A 21353-nucleotide genomic window follows, 5' to 3' on the forward strand; every position below is an offset into this window, starting at 1 on the left:
TTTTTGTGTCTATAACCACTGCGGGCTCAATGTTAGTCAGTAGCTTGGAGACAAAGTATGGCGGCTTGACGGACGAAAACAGAAACCTGAGGAAACAATCATAATGCCTTCTCTAGCCGAGGTACCTTCCTTCCTTCTTCCTTTTCATTGCCTCTAGGATGATACAGTTAACGTTCTGCTTTTCTTTTCAGGGAAAGAATTTCAAGCCGAAAGTGCTTGTTTGGTAAGAGCTTATTTCCTATGACACCCGATGAAACACTGACCCAGCTGTTACCAAAAACAAAACCAGAATGTCCTCACTTAAATGACCTAAAACGGACTCCGCGTAATAACACATTACCTTAAATTAATCTTCTTCTAAGTTCACGAAATTTCCTGATCATTTTGTGCTTGCTTATCGCTTCCTAACGAGAGATGAACAATAACAGTTGGACCTCTCCGTTATGGACACCGATGAGACAAATTATCTGTACAAATTTGCAAACCAATAGTTATGCTTGTTTTTCCTTTTTATGGAAAAACTTGGCTCTTAAATACCTTCGGTAATTTGAGGTTTATGAACTCATCTTCTAATAATGCGGTTTGCTGGTGTCTGTTATTGTAGGACTGACTTAACTCTAGACAATGTGGTAGACATTCAAAGAAGTGAAACTCCAGAGGATGTACAAAGGTTAGTTACATGAGAAATAATATGACAAACAATTTTCAATACAAATGAACAAACATTATTATTATTATTATTTCTATAGTTACAAATAAAGTACAGACAAAACTCGCATATAGTACATGCTAGTAGAGGCGAGGTGTATGGAGAGAACAAGACTCTTAATTTAAATCGGTGGTAAGCTTTTGACAATAGGTTGTCAAAAACTAACAGGAATAAACTGAAAAGACTAAAGTTATTAAAAGCCTACAAAAGTATGGCTACACAAAGATTGACAATAGATCACTTAACATTAACAATAATCTTACTAAATCAAAAACATTTACAGTGAACTGAGATGAATTAATTATAGAAACATAATTATTGCAAAAATAAACCAAATGAAAAAAAAAGATTTCCACTGGTCATAGAATACTTAACTAACAGCTACTATCACTACAAAAACTAATTAAAATATGAATTTATTTTTGGTAAAGTAACCAAGAATAAATGACTAAAAGCATCAGTAAGAACACAAGTGCTGGGTAATTAGTGAGCCACTGCTGTGGACAGTAAGTCCAGGTCCAGATGCGTACTCAACAGAATGGTGTGTGAGAAGTTTAAAATAAGCAAAAGAAAGAGCATACTCTTATAGCCTGTTGTATGAATTATCTCTCCCCCTCCACCTCCCCACCTCAGAACTGTAAGCATTATCCATGGAAAAGAGGGGAAGCTGGGAATCACCCACAACTTCATAACTGTGATGGTGTATTCTGATTGTTCAGGTGAGTGTATAGTCTTGAGAAGGACTGTTGTTGGTAATAATTACTTTCACGTTTCGACAACCTGAGCAGAAGTCATCATCAGAGTCAAGTAAATAGTTGTTGTCAGTCGAGTTTTCTTAGTCCAGTTCCTATGAACTGATTGGTCAGATTTGCCTTGATGTTATTGGCTGTAAGACTCAGGTGGCGTGAGTCGGTCATGATAGGTCTGCTTTGATTGTTTGGTAAAGTAAGGTGGTTCTATTCAGTTTGTTTGTAATGTTTATGTTGTGAATAAGTTGTGCATATGGTGGCAGTAGTAGATCACACCTGTTGAGGGAAGTCTGTTTTGAGTTAGGACACCAGCTTTCCAGAGTCAGTTGTTGAAAGTAGTTAGTGCTGTAGGTTAAGCATTGCACAGAGTCCCAGTCAATGGTGTGGTTTGTAAGTTGATGATGTTCAGCAATTCAATTGTTGACATCACCTTTCCTTGTTGCCCACTTGTGTTCAGTCAGTCTTGTTGTCTGGTTTTTGCCAGTCTTTCCAAAGTGGGAGGTGTGGCAGTCAGAGCAATTGATCTTATCAACTGCTCCCTGTCTGTTTTTCAGTTTGTGCTTGTCAAAAGGGCAGTCTTCACTACTCACATCAGTCCCTCTCAGGACTACACTCACCCAGACAATCAGAATACTCCAGCCATCACATGTTACCACTCAGAGTTAAAACCATTTATTGTATAACTCTAGAAGTAGCAAAACAAGTTTTCTCCAACAGAAATTAGTGGGGCTTAACTACAGAGAAGTGCTCAATTTTGCTAGCTATTAACCTGTGATTGATTGTATGTTATTCCTTATTCAACTATTTGATATGAAATGAAACTGATCAAAGCATTAAAATAAGTTGAAGCCTTCCTTTTCATTCTTAAGTCTATTGGCAGATATCCTCCACCTAAAAGATTGGAAAGATGACCTCAGGCAGGGGATCCTTGTGGATCTTTATTTTTATACTGTGCAATATCCTTTTATCACCTTAAAAAGGTAAAGTTTTCTTTTGTGCATAAAGGGCTGCATGGCACTCATGGGGCCTAGCTTTCCTGATTTCTCAGGCATGTAATGACAAGCTGAAGGAGTTTATTGTACCCTCTTGGATGGGATGCAAGTTCATCAAAAGTGATCTGACCTGGAGTTCAGTGCACCGTCCACAAGGCCATTGTGTCTCCCAACAGCAATTTAACCACCAATATCTAGAATACATAATTCAGTCACATTAAATAAAGCTTCAGTTGGTAATTTTGAACTGGCTTCAACATAAATTTTTTCCTTGACCAACAACTGTACATTTGGTAAAGAAAATGGATTTACCGCAGAACAGATGTCAGCATGGTTCTCTATTATCAAGTGTGTTCACGAGATGGCTGTTGGTGAGCGAAATATCTATTTGAAAACAAGAACCATTAATTTTATGTGAGGAAACTGTGATATTAAAACATTTGTGTCCAAATTTATGTGGAATCATCTACAAATCTTAAAAAATTTAATTTATCATTGACATGTAATAAATTTTGCATTTTAATTGAATGCAAGAGATTTGATTAAATTCTCAACTTGAAAATTAGCAAAATTCTATAATCACTTGTCAAACTTGTTATATATCTTTTTAACAAACTGATTTATCCCTATGAAATGTAATTTTGTAAGAAAAATGAAAGAAGGGTGCACACTGGACAACTACTAGAGAGATTCTATGGCAAAAAGGTTTCTTCTTTTTCTTCCAACCAGAAGGAGAAACTCATAATTCATTGAGAAGTTCATTTTGGTCATGTGATAGAGTAGAGTATTATTGATATCTTACAGATACACCATATGGGAATGTGGAACCAGTTTTTGAATACTTTAAGGAACTTCTTCTTTGTCATTCTGTCAAGGTGCTGTGGCATATTTTTTTAAATTGTGACTGACTGTTAGTGTTATTATTATTATTATTATTTTTATCAAAGACTTGTTCTAATTTGTTGTTGTAATTGTTATTTGTCATCAATGAAAGCAGTGTTACAGTGCAGTTGAAGGATTTATCCTGTGGTTGATATATGATAGCCATTATGTCAGGCAATAGAGAACTTCTCCTTGTAGTCTAGTACACATTTAACTGGCAGTTAGGAAACTTTGTTGTTTATGCCTGTGGAGGTCAAGGCTGTTTAATCTTCTTCATGTAGCCAATGTGTCAGTTGTTCTCAATTCTCAAGTGTTGAAGGGGGGTTGTTCAGATTTTATTACATTCCTGCACTCCTACAATCACATGCTTAAGTTAGGCCATTCTGTGATCATTTCACTGTAGTTATTAACATATGTTAGCTAAAGGATGCTAATGCTCCAATCATTAAACTTTTCCAGGCTAGACTTACTTATAAAATGTTCAATTGCATGAGCTCAGTATCTGAGCAAAGAGGAAAAAATTGAAAAAACTGTATTGCAGGCCTCCAATTTACTCCATACAGAGCAAAGAAGGCTATAATAAAATCCTGTACCACCAGTTGTGACAACATTCCTGCTTGTATGTGAACTGAAGGGGCTATCTACATACATTTATTTGATAAGTGTTCGGCACTCACCTCATTGTCTTGGCCATAAACAGCAAATGGAAGGGAATATAACTTTTAACAATTTTCAAAATAGGTGCTTGAGAAAACTTTACTTCTCTCTCTGAAATACTTAAAAAAGCAGGAAGTTCACGGTCAGATAGCAAATAGAGCATTACCTACAGGAGAACAACTTGTTGGTTTCATTTCAGCCTCACTTAGCCACTCACTCACTCACTCCACAATTGTGTGTTTGCATGATTCTAAACAATCACCTTTTCTTGTGGCTTTTCATTTTTGTCAACCTATGTGCATATATCTATTTAATTAATTATGGTATACCACACTTTGCTTTAAAAATAAATGGCCAATAAAAATTTGTAATTATTTTCTAATTAAAGGTGTTACGAACAGTCACATTTATTTTTAATCAATTTCTTCATGTAACCTTTAGCCACATGTTTGCGGTTTCGTTTGTACAGGACACACCTTGATTTTGTGGCTTGATTTTGATTCATCTGTTTTATATCAAATTACTTGTATATAGTTTCTGATGCTTCGAGACCATCACATATAATAAACAAAGTTCAATCAAGGATACAAGTTTTTCTTTTCTTTATGACTTTACGACAAAAGGTTTTAAAAAAACTTGCCTGAGCTCAACTGATATTCAGAGTTTTGATTCATTTTTATATTGAAATCCATCGCAGAGACCACCCTACAGTGTTGCTCTTTTCTCAGTTGATCAAGTGAAGAAGCTAACCACATATGCAGTCAACACGTATGTCAAACTAGTTCTTACTTAACTCAGGTTGTGGCTGTGATAATATTTACAACTAGCTGTTTACACAATGTGGCATTGCTTTTGCAATGAACAAACAATGTGGCTGAGGAGATTTCCATGAAGCTCCTTTAGTTCTACTTTTTGAAGGTATATGATTCCATAGATTACATATATTCTACCAGTAAATTAAAGTATTCTCAGAAGTACATGTACACATACATTTGAGTGTGCTACCTCCCTTTTCTTTGAGGTCTGGATCTGCCAATGAATGTTACTCTTTGTTCGTTGTTTGTTACTTTCTATAAAACTGAAAAGTGAAGTAAGTACAGATTTTCAATTGTTGTGAAAAGAACTTCTTCAGTCATAACCATTCTATGATTTTTCAATGCTTGTATAAATTAAATGTTAAGAGTGTGTGGGTAATTGATATTTTCTGATTTTATCAGGTACTTCAGGCATTTTAAGATGTACAAGTATACATTTACACCAAAGGTATGTTCTCTGGTTATTAATACAAAAAAATGAAATGTGGGAAATACAATTTTGGGGACATTGAAAATGAAAGAGATCTTTGCTGTAACATGCAAACATTGCTTACGCCATAGTGAAAATAAAGCCTGAAAAAATTCAAGCCTGTACAGGATTTGAACTCATGACCTTTGCAGTACCAGTCCAGTGCTCTAGCAACTAAGCTAACAAACCAACTGGTAGCTCCCAGTTGGCTTGTTATATGATTTAGATATATTCACAGTCTTTGGGGACATTACCTTACAAAAGAGGAATTTTAATAGAAGTTGTGCTACAAAGTAATTTCTTTATATTGATAGGTTCGTCTTGACCTTAGTCTGAAATACATTGGATTACCAGAAACACCAGAACCCTCTGAAGGTATACAAGCTGTTCTTTTTATTACTTATGCAACTCCTAGCCAGAATTGCCCACAAAACAAGCTTTGTAAGCTAAAAATAAATTATCTGCAGAGATTCTTAAATACACTGTTCCATCTTGCTATCTTTAGCTCTCAAATAACAATGCTCTTCAAACACTGGTTCCCCTTGCGAACTGAATTCCCAGTTTTCTGGGAATTCCTAGGAATTCTCAAAAATTCCCAATTATGCAAATGACCCTTGCAAACCGAATTCCCAGTTTTCTGGGAATTTCTGGGAATTCCTAGGAATTCCTAAAAATTCCTAGGAATTCCTAGGAATTCTCAAAAATTCCCAACTATGCAAATTAACTCTGATTTAAAAAGCTTGGAATTACTGGGAATTTCTGGGAAAGGAAGACTCCAGTTTTGTGAGGACTTGGAATCCCTAGGAATTCCTAGGAATTCTCAGCTTTACAAACTACCTATAATTTAAGAAGTGTGGAACTCTTGGGAATTTCTGGGAATTGAATTTGAGGCAATTTTAATACCCTGAGGTCCACATAAATTCTAAGAAATTCTCAATACCTTGAATGTGAAGGTTTTAAGAAAAAGAGTAATTTCAGAGGCTTAAAACTTTGGCTCAATAAAAGGTATGCTATACAAAACTTACCAAGAGATATACATACATGTACATGTTTATAACTTAAAGATCATGAAATTAATTACTCAAACTAAGTTTTAGTAAATCTTGACATTAATATGGATTTTCTCATGAATCAGCTGTCAGTTATGTTAAATGGAAATTGCCAACTTCCACAGTAATTAACAATAATTACATTGTTATCTTACTTCCCTAACCTACATTAATGGTTGCCTTTGTTAGAAAACCTTGGAACAGTCAAGCTCAGTTGCCTCAAACGCTGTCAGAGACTTTTTGTTGACAATACTTTTAGTAGAAATTTCATGCCTTAGACAAACAAATTCAACACCTAATTAATCTTTCTTTTTTCATGATTGTTGTTGCTGCTTTTTTTTCAGTTTTTTGCTCTATTTTCATGACTAATTGCTGTAATTTGTTTTGCTGTTTTTATTCTTACAAAACATTTTTGTAAGAAAAGGGGAACATTGACTACCTCTGTCCTGTCTGCATGCCAAATGTTTGCAAAGTGTGTGGATGATCCACAAGTATTGGAACTCTTACAAAAATGTTTTGTATATGTTCCAATACTTGTGGATCATCCACACACTTTGCAAACATTTGGCATGCAGACAAGACAAAGGTAGTCAATGTTCCCTTAGAGGAAAAACACCTTTTATATGACGTCTTCAATTTACTTTATTTGAAACTCTGATCTGAAAATATTTGTCAACAAGACTTGTTAGTAGTGAGAAGTACCAACCAAGTTTCCTTTCATAACTTAATTTCTTAAATGTCCCAATCACTGGATCTCCCAAAAAAATATTACATCTTTTTATTTTTGGTGCAAATTACAAGTCCTTCTTTATATAAAAATGAAAAGTGATAGTCACACTTCAATAATAACAGCTCTTAAGTTTACTTGTTGTTCTTCTCTGTCTGTCAGCTATCAACAAGATTGTTTTATACTTCGGGCAGTGCATAACTATTTGTGGACCAGAGTTCCAACGCACCTCTGTAATTGCATATAGCTACTCCTGTCTCTTGTACAAATGTTTCTCCTTTGTAAGACGCACTCTACTCTGTTGTCAATACTGCTTTAAGTTCATTGGAAACGACTGACTGAGGAATCGAGATGGCGGTGTTGGAACGTGTTGCTGAACACTTGCTACGGTCAAGCTTTGTAGATTTAGGTACTGGTACACTGGGATCATCTATGTATCTCTTATACTTCCGAATGTGGTATCCTTCTTTTATAAGTATGAGGGTAAAAGACGATTTGTAGTCGCATTCAAAACTGTGATTGGCTTGTGTTATTTCTCACCTTGGCCATTAACACAACTCAAGTGAGTTTCGAGTCTTTGTTTCCTCGACAACTTTCGGCCACAAATCGTGCATTTGTAATACGATCGATTCTTTTCGATTATTTCTACATAGAGTGAGCTCACATCTTTATTTGTATCACCAAGCTATCCATCCTCTAGAAGCAGAGAACCGGTCGGAGAAATCAGAATAAAGTTAGGCGCTTCTCTTAACACTGCAATCGGCAAGCCAGCGGATTCACTTTGCTAGCCAATTACAAGTCCTAAAAGATCCACGTGATCATGCCCGTGATCGGAAACAAAGATGACTCCATTTGGCGCTCATCTTTGAATGTACTTTTCATCGGTTGATCGCTTTTCTCAACTGTTTTGCTTAATATAACATTTCTAAAGATAGCTTTTATTGTGGTTCAATGGGAAAACGAGAATAGCGTGAGTGTTGTAAAAGAAAAGAAAGTCGTTGGCGCCGTGGAGTTAAAAGAAGGGACAACAGTTGACATATTGACTGGTACAAACAAGGGTCGAGTGGCCATCTGTAAAGCTACGATTTTGAAAGTTTGTGGTGAGTAAAAATTGCGATATTCGTTACGTGATCAAAATCTTATAAAAGAATAGATGTAGTGGGTTGAATTAAGCTTACGTAACGCTCGGCGCAACTGAAACTAGAATAATTCTGAGAATCGAATCGGTCACTTGCATGCCGCAGTTTCTTAAGCTTATGCTTTACAATGAAATAAACCTATCAGTAAGGTTTCAAGATTCCTCTAGTCACGTTTGGGAACATTCAAGATTCATAATAGGAACTGTTATTAAACAAACCTTATTACATAAAGAAGCCCTCCTTGGTAAAAACAAAATAATGTATTCAGCCCTTTTTTAGTAAAATCCATGAGAGAGATGTACTAACTCCAATATAAAAGTCACTCAATATAACAGAGATTTCTCAATTTGAGAATCCAATGAATGCCCTTTTCCTCATAGCCATCTTAAAAGCCTGGTCTGAGCTTTAAATATACATATTTTAATATATTATTTTTTTTCAAATTCAGATGTCAAGGAATCCAGATACAAAATGGTCAAGGTTCTTGTTGACAACCTCATTCAAGGCCAACTCATTGTGAGCCCAGGAAAAAAAATACAAACAGTACAAACAGCAGCTAAGTTTGCAGTTTAGGATAACTTCATTCTAATTTATTGTTACAGTTACAACAAGATTTTAATCAAAAAATCAATTTTATTTGTCTGTAATTAGCCCCTTCACTCCCAAGAGTGCTTGGTTTTCAAATATAACTTAAGATATTGTATTTTATGGAAAAGAATCAACAGATTTTATTCACAATTTGTGTCAAACCAAATTTAATGATTGATTAGAACTATTTTATATGAATAGCTGTAATTGAGGATTAATCCGTGTGAAGTTTTCAAGAAAAGAAAAATAAATCAAATCCCATCCTAATATTACCACACATTGATGTTATTTAATCAAAAATATTTTACATGTAAGCCTTAAGTAAGCTTCTAAATAAATTTCATTGAATACTTGAATTTTAGCTGGGTTTTTTTTAATTTAAAGTATTTATTTTATATCATTAGCCTCAAATTTTTGCTTAAAATTCCCAGTAATTCTTAAACATTCCCAAAACTTCCCAAAAATTCCCAGAAATTCCCAGAAATTCCTAGAAATTTTTTAGATTTACAGCTTTTCAGGGAAAGTCATTGGTTCTCTGAGTTGGAATTCCTAGGAATTCCTAGGAATTCCAAGTCCTGTTGGCTATAAACTTGGAATTTCTGGGAATTTCTGGGAATTTCTGGGAATTTCTGGGAATTTCTAGGAATTTCTAGGTTTTTAGAACCAGAGTTGTTATGGTTGGAAATTCCTAGGAATTCCTAGGAATTCCCAGTCCGAATTTACCGTGAAAATTCACACCTTTATTCCTAGGAATTCCTAGGAATTCCTAGGAATTCCAAAAGCCATTTCGCAAGGGTCATTGTGACATCTTGTCACTTACTGTTCTTAGGATAATAACACTTTTTTTCCTCTCAATGATCCTAATCAAAAATCCAAATTAAGGTAGGCACTGTATCCTTTACATTGTGTTAACAGTATGTTTTTTTGCACCTGAAAAAGTTGGAGTTATTTCATCTTGCCCACAAAAATTTCAAATTTGAACATTTTGTTTAGTTGGTGAAGCAGACCAAGGAGCTGATGGTGGTGCTGAAGAGGTGAGTTGAAGACTCTTTACTCACACTTTTAGTTAATATTAAGGGCAGGCAGAAGATTAGAATGAGGGAATCCAGTTTGACAGTATTTTCAATATCTCACACTAAATTAAGAGAACAAATACCCAAGTGAATATTCAGCTGCAGAGAGAAAAATTGTCTCAAATATCTTGGGATTTAATTTTCAGAGTAAGACCTTAAAGGTTTTACATTTACTTTCCAGTAGAAAGGAATTTTACATTTATCTTAAAGGTTATCATCCCTTTGATGTAAAGTTCTGTGTTGCCAAAAACTTAATTTGTTTGGACTAATTGGTTGTGCTTTGAGTTCTGTTTTGTGACAGTGCTCCATTTTCAAGATTACATTCTGCCTGTATAACAAAATGGTTGGGACACTGGTTTCAGAGGTCTTGGAATTAAGACCCTCCTTGTCCACATTGAAATAGCTGACTGTTTTTTCACCTGTCAGTCAGGATCCCAACACTGTTAATGTTCTATTGAATTGCTGCACTTAATTATTCTCTATGCTTGAAAATTTGCCTGAAATCAAAAATAACAAATATGCAGGTATTTTAAGGAAGCCCTACTCCTCCCAGAATCCCTTCCTTCCAGTTGTAGTTGTATGACTGGTTCTCATATTTTTATTCCTCTTGCAAAACAAAGGTTACTAGTGATGTTGAGAAAACAGAAGCAGAAGCAATCACTGTTCAAGAAGAAGGTGCTGAATGATTTGATCTATAACACTTTGTGGCATTCCCAATCTGGGAGTCATCAGTTCTAGGTGTATTCCCTTGTATCAATGTAATGATGGATCTTAGTGCAATGTGGATTGAGAATTATTGGTAAACCATAAAAGAAAAAGACAATTTTTCCTAGTTTGTTTCTTGGTGTAGATACTAATCGCCAAATCAGGGAAGGAAAATTTTAGTTTAAGTGGTGTTACTTGGATCTGAGTCAGTACTAACTTGGCTTGGATATACTTCTCTTTTTCTTATTTACTTTTTAGACACTCCAGCAGTGAAGGAACTCAAAGCAATCATAAACTCAGCTCTTTCTGAACAGGTTCAACAAGTATGTATTCCTTCCAAACAATCACAAATGCAAAATGATGTGCAAACTTTTGTATATCCTGGAATAAGCACCTGCACTTCAAAAGGTGTCCTCTGACAAAAAAGCACCCCTCTCTAATGAGACCCCCCCCCCTTCTCCCTCACTCTCTTAAATAGTAGGGATACAAGGAGAACCTGTTTCTATTGCCACTTTAATTACAACTTTTTAAGATTTAACTACAGTGGAATCATTACAGGGGGATAATTTATTTTCTGTCCCACCCATTCCTATCTCCTTTTGCTAGCAGAATTCCCTTATGTGTGTTATCTGTTTTTGTTTTTGCCCTATTGCTGGGCTAACTTAAAAAGAGCCCCTCTCGATGGAGCACCCACTTTCCAATAAGTACTCCTCTTTTAAGCTGAAATTGTAATTAACCATCTGAGTGCAGATTTGAGGAAATATGGTATATGTGAGGCACCCTGGGACATGAGATACCAGTCACGATGGTGCTTTCAACCCATACCTTGAAAACGTTGTTCATGCACCTCTCTAAAAGAAAAACGATTAAAAAAAAATCAGTCAAGTCTAGGGTAGATCTAGAAGTATACTGGACATGTGCCTAGACTGAGACAATTTCGTGAAAAAGAATAAATGTTGTCAAACTAATTTATCTGTAAGTAGACCTAATAACTTTCAGCATAAACTAAAACAGTGGATAGTGTTGAAGGTGTGCTCTGATTGGCGACACAAACTCTGAATATCATTGCTGTTCACATCTGAATTACAAACACAGGATTTTGCTGATTTGTTTGAAACTCTTTCAACACTAACAAAAGCTTGGTGTCAACATTTCTTTGTTGAGGCGAGCAGTTTCCACAAATGGAATCTTTTAACACTCAAGTAACATAGTAGGTAAGATCAGAAGTAAGAGGTTACTGTGTAATTGATGGACACTGATTACCTAAACAAAAAGAATTATACTTCACTTTTGTACAAGTCACGGATGTGGACTTCTTAGTCTCCAAAGTAGTATCTAGAGTGAGCCCTATCCACTAATAATTCATTTGCTTTCTGCAGCTGAAAACAAGTGTGGATCAGCAATTAAAAGCACAAGATGAAGAAATTGCAGTGAAGATGGGCATCTCTGCAGATGTTTCCGGTCCACCAAAAAGTCCCAAAACAAAGAAAAGAGGAAAATAGACTCACGACCTTTAAATGAAAGGATAGTGACCATTATTAGGTGCTGGCTGACCATGAAGTTTTATCTAGTAGTTATGCACCAGTTGTGATGAAATTATTGTCAAAAGAACCTCTGATAATGTTTGGCATCACAATTAAAGGTCAATGCACATTTTTGTGTACTTCATCAAATGTAAACACATTGCCAAAACTAGATCTTCCCAGCCAAGAAACTTAGGATAGAGTAGCTAGTATGTAAATAACGATAGAGAATGGTGGTTCCTTAATTTCCTCTGGGTCCAAAGCCTCATACTCTCCAGTATTTAGCAAACTAGACATCAGATTGCCCTAAATTTTGGTATATATAATGTATGAGAGTGATGTACACCCACTTTCACTTCGAAAAATTTTTGCATTGCCAAAAGCACACATTGAAAGTGAACAACTGAAATCTGAGGGCAATTTTGAGTTTTGGGGAAATTAGGCCAACTTGTCAAGAGGATACAAGAACAAAGGAATTCACTGCAGCCAGTAAAAAACAAACCTTGGATAACCATTCAGATCGTTGAATGATTGTTGTCAAATCAATTTCTTAAAACATTATATGGAGAAAACGAAAATTTTCGAAGTTTTATGACCGAAACGTCAATTCTTGTTAGCTATGGCTGGTGCTAAGAAAACTTCTCCGAAGTCAACTGATAGGAAAGCACAATTGAGCCACTAAGGCAGCCCGCAAGAGCACTATTGCTAATGGTGGAGTGAACAAATCTCACGTTGCTAGAGTTATGTAGACAGTCAGAGTGACAGTGACAAACATTAACAACAACGTATAAACTGACGGAGACTGGGAAAAAGACAACACCGACAATTAGCGACACAGAAAGTGATAGTGTCAATAAAATTTATTGGGACAGAGATAATGAAAGTGACACCCAAACTGACACTGATTATGTCAGTCACAGAGACAGAACAGAGACAGAGAGGGTAACAGTCTAAGTGACAGCCGTAGTGACAGTGAGAGAGAAGTGACAATAAAACACAGGAACAGTGACAGTGGGAGTGGGAGTGCTGTTGAATAAGGACAGTGACTATCTCAGTGACACTGACTTTTACACTGAATATTAAAGAAACCTATATAGTGACAATGACAATGACAACGACAAAAACGATGTAGGTCACAGCATCACAGATAACGTTTATCAAGAAAACTTTGGACACTCCGCGGTTCTCTTCGTAAATAAGACCAGAAATGCCGACGTCGGATTGCTGATTCCCTGGATGTTGTCTTGTGGAATATTTTGATGAGGCTTGGTGCCTCCTTTTCCTAACCTCCTTTACCACGCCCAGATATGATTTGCTTTCCTTGTTACTGTTGTTGCCTTTTTCTTTGCTATCAATCTTTCGAAAGTGGAGAATGTACCAGTTACAGACGATATGTCGGCTCTTGACAAATGCTGAAATCCTGTGATGTTTGGCTTGACCTCACGGGAAACATATGGGTAAGAAAGTCAGGCGAAATGCCGACTTGTGAATACCATTATCACTTATATAGCAAGAATGATGTATGTAACTGCAGATATTCGACAGTTAGCCGGAAACGCCGCTCGTGGCAATAAGACGACCAGAATCATCCCTAGACATCTACATTTGGCCGTCCGAAACGACGAAGGACTGAAAAAACTTCTAGCTGGTGTAACGATAGCTCAGGGTAGTGTTCTTCTTAACATACGAAACGTGCTGCTATTAAAGAAGGTCGAGAAGAAGAGACACTAACCTTCCAAATTTACAAAACCAACCTTTGGGAGCCACCAAACCTTGAAAAAAGTCGTGATCAGTGAAAATCCATTCATAGGTACACACAAAAGCGCACCCATGTTAACTCTGTTATCAATAGGAGCAAATCTTTCATCTTCATTTACCGGATAAAAGTTTTCCTCTCATAACAGTTGACAGCCTGAACCTTTACCCCTGCTCCTCGTCCAGCTCAAAAATGAGAAAAAAGCTTTTAACACTACTGGAGTTTCGTATGGAATGACCTGAAGCAAACTATGTCGCGGTATATGTTTCATCAATCATTCGAGTTGGCTTTCGGTAATCTGTGTCAATCACTTACATCCCGCTTTTATTTAATTCCCTCGGAGATATGGGGTTCCCTCCGGAAATTCCCTATTTCCTAAATTTTTTGAAAATTTAAGAACAAGAACAAGGGCAACGAACTATTTTCAACTTTCCCTGATTTTGAAAAAGTACAAAAATAAGAGTATTTAAAGGCCCAGTATCTTAATTAAGCTACTACTTCTGATCATAATTCTTAAATGACCATTGAAAGCCATCACTTGACGATGCATACATTGATGCATGCATCCTTGTTCCTTGAATGGGATTTATATTCCAGCAGCTTTGCTTATACCTGTGAGAATATCTTCGCAACATTTCCCGCTCCTTGCCTCGGCTACAAGGCAACGTGTTCTAGTGACATAAACGCTCAACCGCTAAATAAAATTGCCTTTTTGATCTCTGAGGGCTTGAGATGGCGAAGCTATCGGCGGAGTGTTGATGGTCAGTCAAACCTGTATCAAGCATGGGAATGGCAGAGTATTATTAAAAAAAAAAAAAAAAAAAAACCACTTAATTTAAAAAGTGTAGTTAAGGGTGACCACGACCAAAAAATATCGGGACTTTGAAAACAGACCGCTTATTAAAGGGTGACCGCTTCACAGGGTGCCACTTAATACAGGTTCAGTCTTAATTTACTAACTTTCCAACATTATGTCCTCGGATATTCCCCAGTTTTAGATGAGGCATATTCGATCACGTGATTGGTTTAGAACAACCGCACACGAGGAAGAATATTTGATGAATTATAGACAAGCTTATTCTCCCCACTTGTAAAAACTCCCCAACGAAGTCTACTATTTTCCGACGAAACTCGTAGGAGAATAACAAAAATTTCAACATTTCAACTCGCGCAGCTGTGCAGCGCTGCTCATTAGTTTATCATTTTAGAAAAGTTTCACTATGGTTCAGTGTGTAACGTTAACGTTTCCTTTCTGTAAGGTTGTAAGGCAGTTTAACAGTGCTGTAATTGAAGTTTGCATATATTGTCCTTAGAACGTCAAATTGGTTTTAGAGAGAACTATTACTAGCTTAAGGTGATTCTTTAGAAAAAAAGAGTTGTCGAACAATTTTTTTAAACTTTCCTTAAATGTTCCTTATCAATGTCTGTGTCGAAAAATAAAATAAAAAAGATACGTTACCGTGCCTGGTTAGGAGATATAATGGGCCAAACTTAACCCATTTATGCTTATACTGGCATTAATCACGCGCGTCATTTCATTGGTTCATGGTACATTTTGCTGCAGCTGGAAACAAGGGTTTTTAAAGAAACATTTGAAAAAAACTTGATAGATAGAAGGTCTCGAGCGTGTGGAACAACTTGAAATATAATTTTTTGGGAAAATCATGCAAATACTAATGATATCAACTCAAAACGTGGTTGAACTCAAAACGTTCCTCTGGTCGTTTCTTTCAAGGTGATAATTTGTATTCTCTAGTAACGGGCTTCGTGCACGCTTTTAGCTTTATCTTTTTTTCCCTTCGAATAATTTCCTCAATTTAAAGGGAATAAATTATTCACTAAAATTATGCCAAAAAGAAGAAGTGTAGGTCACCGTGCTTATTCAAGAGCTAAAGACAATCGTTCCTCTCTGCCTGGTCCATTGATGATCGAAAACAATACCGTGTTCTCGGAAGGCGCGCGTGCTTATTCGCCCACAGGCGGCCCAAGCTCCAGCTGTGAGATGATCATCTTGCGCAATAACAGTCATGGCGGAATTATAAGAGTTTGTATGGGAATATTTACGACCGCTCTAAGGAATAAAAAAATACGTCAAATTCTCAATAAAAATACTTCACCTTACTTCCACAGTGTATCACTTGTTATCTGATCGCTTAATTTGATGAACAGAGCCCATTTGAGCGAGTTGTTCATTTCGAGGTTTTCAACGTACATAAGAAAAGCTTTTCTTATGTACGTTGAAAACCTCGAAATGAACAACTCGCTCAAATGGGCTCTTTTCATCAAAGTAAGCGATCAGATAACAAGCAATACGCTGTGGAAGTAGGGTGAGGTATTTTTTTTTGAGAATTTGACGTATTTTTTTATTCCTTAGAGCGGTCGTAAATATTCCCATACAAACTCTTATAATTCCGCCATGACTGTTATTGCGCAAGATGATCATCTCACAGCTGGAGCTTGGGCCGCCTGTGATTCGCCTGATTACTTGATTTTGATGCGCATCAGAGGATGCGCCGTGCTATACTTAGGAATCACCTAAACTCAGGACGGCAATCCTCTCTCACTGCTGGTATTTTACAAGTGTAAGCTCATTCTCGGAGACTCAGGAGCTGTGAGTTGATTTCAAGTCAGGGAGGGAGAGCTGAAATCGACTCACAGCCCCTGGGTCTCCGAGGATGGGAGGATGATGTAAGCTACAAGTGAACAAAATTTAAGACTCCATGTTACTAGCCCCAGTCTCTTGTTCAGCTCACACGGTTAGTCCCGGCATTCCCTGAAGTTTTAGGATTTTCCGAAAGCGGATGAAACGACGCCATATCTAATCCGAAAGCTTGGTATTGTACTCAGTTGAAACTCTTCCTGGTTAGAATGGAGAGTAAAATGCCACAACCTGCACAAGGTAAAATTTTACCATAGAAAAATGTCATGGAACATTCCTCTATCTCTCAATTTCTTTTAACCTTTTCTTTCTTTTGTCAATAAGGAGCGAGTTCTTCGACTGCCAATCCGCAGAGCACCACTAATTCCAGCCAAAATTCTCCTGGAAAATACGCAGAGCTTTTAGCAGTGATCGAAGAATTAGGAAAAGATATTCGTCCTACCTACGCTGGCAGTAAAAACGCCGCTGAACGATTAAAGAAGGGTAAGACAAAAGCTACTTAAGAAAATTTTTTCCTTGTTGGCAATTACCCTTTGCAAAATATGAAAGATTTCTCGTTTATCTCCGTAATCAAAACCTTAGAAATTCCTCAAATGTTTTTGGTGCATTCGCAACTTCATTTTCCACTAATTGTTCTGCACAGCTGTTACCAGACTGTGTAATCAGACAGTGGAAGCAGCCAACCATACTAAGTCCACTCAGTTAAATCCACCAATCACAGAATTGATTACAACAATCATAGCAACAACCACTTATCCATAGAAAAACTGGGGAATTTACAAAGAGGAAGAATTTTCAAATTAAGACATTGTCTCCACTGGGGATATTTGTTCCAGATGTATTTGTTTTTTCGGAAATTGAAATGGTTATGATTAATTGGCAACAGGACTTCTTCTTGTCCAATTCTGTCTGTAATCATATTCATGATAAACAAATTGGACCCCCACTTGGTGGTCATCCAATTTTGTTAATCCCTTGTATGATTACAGACTAAATTGAACTCCACTCGGTCCTATAAACCACTATTAATCAAAACTAAAACAAAATTCTTGAACATGATTGGTTACCACCAGCCCAATTTGAGCACTAATAGGACAGTGCACGCATCATGCTCATAATTGATAATGGTAATCAAATAGTTAAAGGGAAGATTAGCACAATCAGAACACATCATGCACATGCACTATTGTCTTGCGTTTCACTGAGTTAACTGTTGTTTTTTTATTTGAATGAAAATGTAAAATGGATGTCTAGTTTCTTCCCAAATTTTGTCATAATTTTGATTAATTGGTAACAAGACTTTGTAGCTTTGCGTCATCTAATTCTATCTGCAATCAAACTCATGATTAACAAATCAGACTCCTGCCTCGCAGTCGTCTGATTTTGTTTTTCACCTATATGATTACAGACCAAATTGGATTCCACTTGGTTGTATTACCATTATTAATTAAGGAAGCTATTACTGTATGTTTACTGAAACTGTAGGCATTCAAACAACAGAAAGTTATTAGTGGGTACAACTGAAATGATAGATTCCTACAGTTCTAAATGTCCTTAGCATGGGTCGTCATGTTTGCATGTTTGTAGTGGATGATACAGTCAAAACTAAAAGGTTCTTCATTCAACAAAGGAAAATTTATAGAAGTAGTCGTTTGAATAGGGAGTTCTTTACATTTTCATAGAGAGAGAGATTTGTACCTCTCCTTTCTTCAAGTAAGAATAGTGATCGTGTTCACGAGCATTTTGATCTAGTGGAAGTTATTATGTAAATAAATGTCTACGTTCTCGCTGTTGGATCTTGTGACGGTGAAATGTCTTATCAGTATCAATCAGTATACCTTTTATATTGATGTTTCTCACTTATAATTATTGTGCGAAATGACCACTAAGAATTGTGCGAACGGTCCAAAACTTGTGCTAAAGGACTTGTGCGAAAAGTCTTTTGTGCGAAATGTCTGGTTACCTTTATTTGACTATGAATTTCAAACCCTTGACCCCACCTCTCCCAATGCAAGTTTTAGACTTCTACAAGTTATCTGTTCTCATGATTTCCCTAGGTATTATGCATGCTAGGGTGTTGGTTAGGGAATGCCTCGTGGAAACTGACAGATGTGCAAGACAGTAGCACCAATGACCAGGTCAGCTCTTGTCAGGAATAAATGTCTGTTATGAAGTAACATTTCAAGAAAGCTGGAAGATGTGGCCATGGAAAGCTGTAACTGGAGAAGAAGTATGATGCATCAAGCAATTAGCAAAATTCTCTGATTCAAAAATGCATTTTTCAATCTCTGAAGTCCAAACTTTTTCACCCTGGGAGCTAAAGAGAACTATACAATCATGTAGATGATATTGTGATAGAGAAGTATGCTCCAGAAAGCATATAACTTTCCTCTCTGCAATGAAAAATTGTCAAAAAATTTTTCTCTTGCTGCTGTTTTTATTCATTTTTTTTAATAGTAAGCTTAAACCTTTAGAAAATTGTTGTAAAAGGTGTTAAAAGTTTGTCCAGGGATGTCACCACTTTGAACGTTGTTCTGCAACTCGGCTGCTAACATATGAAGTAATAAACCTTTACTTTGCAACATGGAATCAATTTGAACATGAGCTCAGGCTGAATGAGGACATAGAGGTGGATAATGAAGCAAGAACTGTTTGAGAAGCACAAGTTTTGTATCCTGCCATCATTCATATGCAGCCAGGTTACTGAGCTGTTTTTAAAATGGTGGCATTGGAAGCTTAATTGTTAGCACATGAGAAAACTTTTTTTTAAAGGTCAGTGATCTGAAAGAGGTCCTAAAAAGCAACAAGTATTGAATGGCAGAGATGGAAATTATGATATCTGCAGCAAACCTCTCCTTTAACATACATTACTTAAAAGAAAAAAAAAAACAACAACAACAACAACAAGAAATAAAAAAAACAGTGAAGTGCTATTGAATATCAGTAGAAGGACTATGTATAATTAGAGCTGTGAGGTTCAAACCTATTGTATTCTCAGTAAATATAACTAATATTGATATAGTATTTATAATTACAATTGATTTGCAAATAAAAGTAATCAATCCAATATGAAGGACACCTTTAATTATTGTTAGAGATGTACATGTATTAATTGCCAGTATTCAATGGTGTGTTGAATGGTTTGCTGCCAATTTTAAACTATATGATTTACCAGAGGAAGTTTTTCTGATTTTCATGGCATCAATACTTGTGAAAGTATTCCTTTCAAATGTTTAGCTAATGTAGATCGAGTAAGAGATGTAATTTGATGACTCATTTCTGATTAGGAAATTGTTCATTTCCTAACTCTTGCAAGAGAAATACCATGAAGTAACCATAAAATGACTATAAAACAACCTCCCCTAGCTTTGTTCTTTTGAGTTGACACACCTTAACCCTGTTACTCCCAAGATCTCAATGGTAATTCTGTCTGGCATACCATTCCTACAATGACGGTTTTGTTGATTTTGTATCTCACCAACTAGTTATCCCCAATAGATATAACCATTATTCTCATCACTTGTCTACTTGATATTGTATTGATAACATTGTATTGATACTGTAAGGAGAAATTCTGTCTTGGTCAAACTCATAGGAGGTTTTTTTGGATGTATGAGGAAAAATGATGTGAAGATCGTGTAATGTACAGTAGAACCTTTGATTATACATTGTTATTGCTGTACAAATGCAATAAGTTGCAGCAAGTTCAATTGTAGTGTTGCCGCACATTTTCAATAGCACATTTTTCACTCTTTGCCATGCCAACCAGAATTGTCAGAATAAAACATACCATTTGCCTATAGAAGGGTGTCTTTTATTGTGATAACAGATACAGAGAATTTTTCAATCACAAGAACTAGGCTTGTGTCCCAGGTATGAACATGTTCCTTTAACAGAGGCCAACAGGCTTTCCATGTTTTCCAGATTTTCCTTGTTTTTGGAAAATTGCAGTATTTCAAAATAATGCTAAGTTGACTGCATTTTATATTGTATGTTATGCAATAAAGACAGATCTGTTGATTGGTTATACTGAACCACAAACTACAACATGGAAAACCCACCCTCCTTATCTCCAACAATATTTTTGACTAACTTTTCAAATATGTGCTTTTAAAGAACCAGCACAACAAAAAGGGTACCCTGACAGGTCACTTGATCCTGTAACAGACTGAGAAGTCAGGTTGCAATCGTTTTGCAATTTACTAGAACTTGTCTCAGGCAAACACTGCATAATCTTGAAAATTTTGGGCTGTCTAGGACTGAATTTCATGTGTCTTAAAATTAAAATTAAAATGGTTAATTTAATTAGTTTTCATTTCAAAATACACAGTAAGCAAGTCAGAATGTGAATACTACAGTTACTTTGCATTCAGCTTTTTTAAAATAGCTCACTTTCTTTTGAATCACTAGTATCTTGTAGAAAGACTCTTGCAGCCCTTAAGGGGATGCATGTGCACCTTTGGCAACTTCCTTCCTACAGGCCTACAAGGTTCACCTTAGAATGAAGCTGTTCTGATGTCAATTTTTTCTTACACTATAGCAGGACCTGCTAGACAAGTACTGTAGAAGAGAGTCAATTCCTTGAAGTGAAACTTAAGCTTTTCCACCAAGATTAAAAAGGGTTATTATTGGTAGTTTTATTCTGTAAATCCTCAGTGAAGCCCTTGCCCTTGGTTTCTGGATGAATATACTACTTTTCATCCTTTGTCCAAATCTGATGGTCCAGGATCTATGTTTTGTGAGCCTTTGGCATAGGCTTCTCCTTGTTGTCTTCTCTTCCTCGCATATTGTGCTTTCCTTTTCCTTATCTTTGCAATATTTTTTGCAACAACACTGTCCTTCTCATTATAAAGCAAGTCAA

The 21353-nt window shown here is 36.3% G+C and overlaps 3 protein-coding genes and 1 long non-coding RNA gene across 5 annotated transcripts in view; 2 read left to right on the plus strand and 2 right to left on the minus strand.

Moving 5' to 3' along the window:
* The first annotated feature begins 6 nt into the window (after window positions 1-6).
* Window positions 7-12207, plus strand: LOC113681257 (cilia- and flagella-associated protein 119). Of its 2 annotated transcripts, none has more exons than XM_027198339.2 (13): window positions 7-121; window positions 192-223; window positions 605-670; window positions 2328-2414; window positions 2739-2821; window positions 3255-3325; window positions 4687-4757; window positions 5207-5252; window positions 5588-5648; window positions 9770-9810; window positions 10470-10524; window positions 10813-10877; window positions 11934-12207. In XM_027198339.2, exons 1-13 carry the CDS (start codon window positions 104-106, stop codon window positions 12054-12056), a joined length of 819 nt encoding a protein of 272 aa, XP_027054140.1. In that variant the 5' UTR covers window positions 7-103; the 3' UTR covers window positions 12057-12207. The 2 variants fall into 2 exon arrangements, with proteins under 2 accessions (XP_027054140.1, XP_089045820.1); XM_089189694.1 differs by having other exon boundaries at window positions 10470-10519; window positions 10811-10877.
* Window positions 6628-7073, minus strand: LOC149036449 (uncharacterized). The gene is made up of 2 exons (XR_016181774.1): window positions 6939-7073; window positions 6628-6761 (listed from the first exon to the last, which is right to left on the minus strand). It is a non-coding gene; the product is annotated as an uncharacterized LOC149036449 (long non-coding RNA).
* Window positions 12208-16592: 4385 nt separating the features above from the next.
* LOC113681255 (cyclin-dependent kinase 2-associated protein 1) lies at window positions 16593-20297 on the plus strand. The gene is made up of 3 exons (XM_027198337.2): window positions 16593-16732; window positions 16817-16975; window positions 18550-20297. The coding sequence occupies exons 1-3, from the start codon at window positions 16702-16704 to the stop codon at window positions 18615-18617; spliced, it is 258 nt and encodes an 85-aa protein (XP_027054138.1). The 5' UTR covers window positions 16593-16701; the 3' UTR covers window positions 18618-20297.
* LOC113681254 (mitochondrial translation release factor in rescue) overlaps window positions 20285-21353 on the minus strand; it is a 2812-nt gene continuing 1743 nt past the window's right edge. Inside the window, exon 2 of the mRNA XM_027198334.2 lies at window positions 20285-21353. This exon is cut by the window's right edge and continues 64 nt beyond it. Coding sequence (XP_027054135.2) covers window positions 21190-21353 — 164 coding nt within the window. The 3' untranslated portion in view covers window positions 20285-21189.

This window comes from Pocillopora damicornis, chromosome 12 (assembly GCF_964200805.1).
Source record: "Pocillopora damicornis chromosome 12, jaPocDami1.2, whole genome shotgun sequence".
NCBI classification, from domain to species: domain Eukaryota; kingdom Metazoa; phylum Cnidaria; class Anthozoa; order Scleractinia; family Pocilloporidae; genus Pocillopora; species Pocillopora damicornis.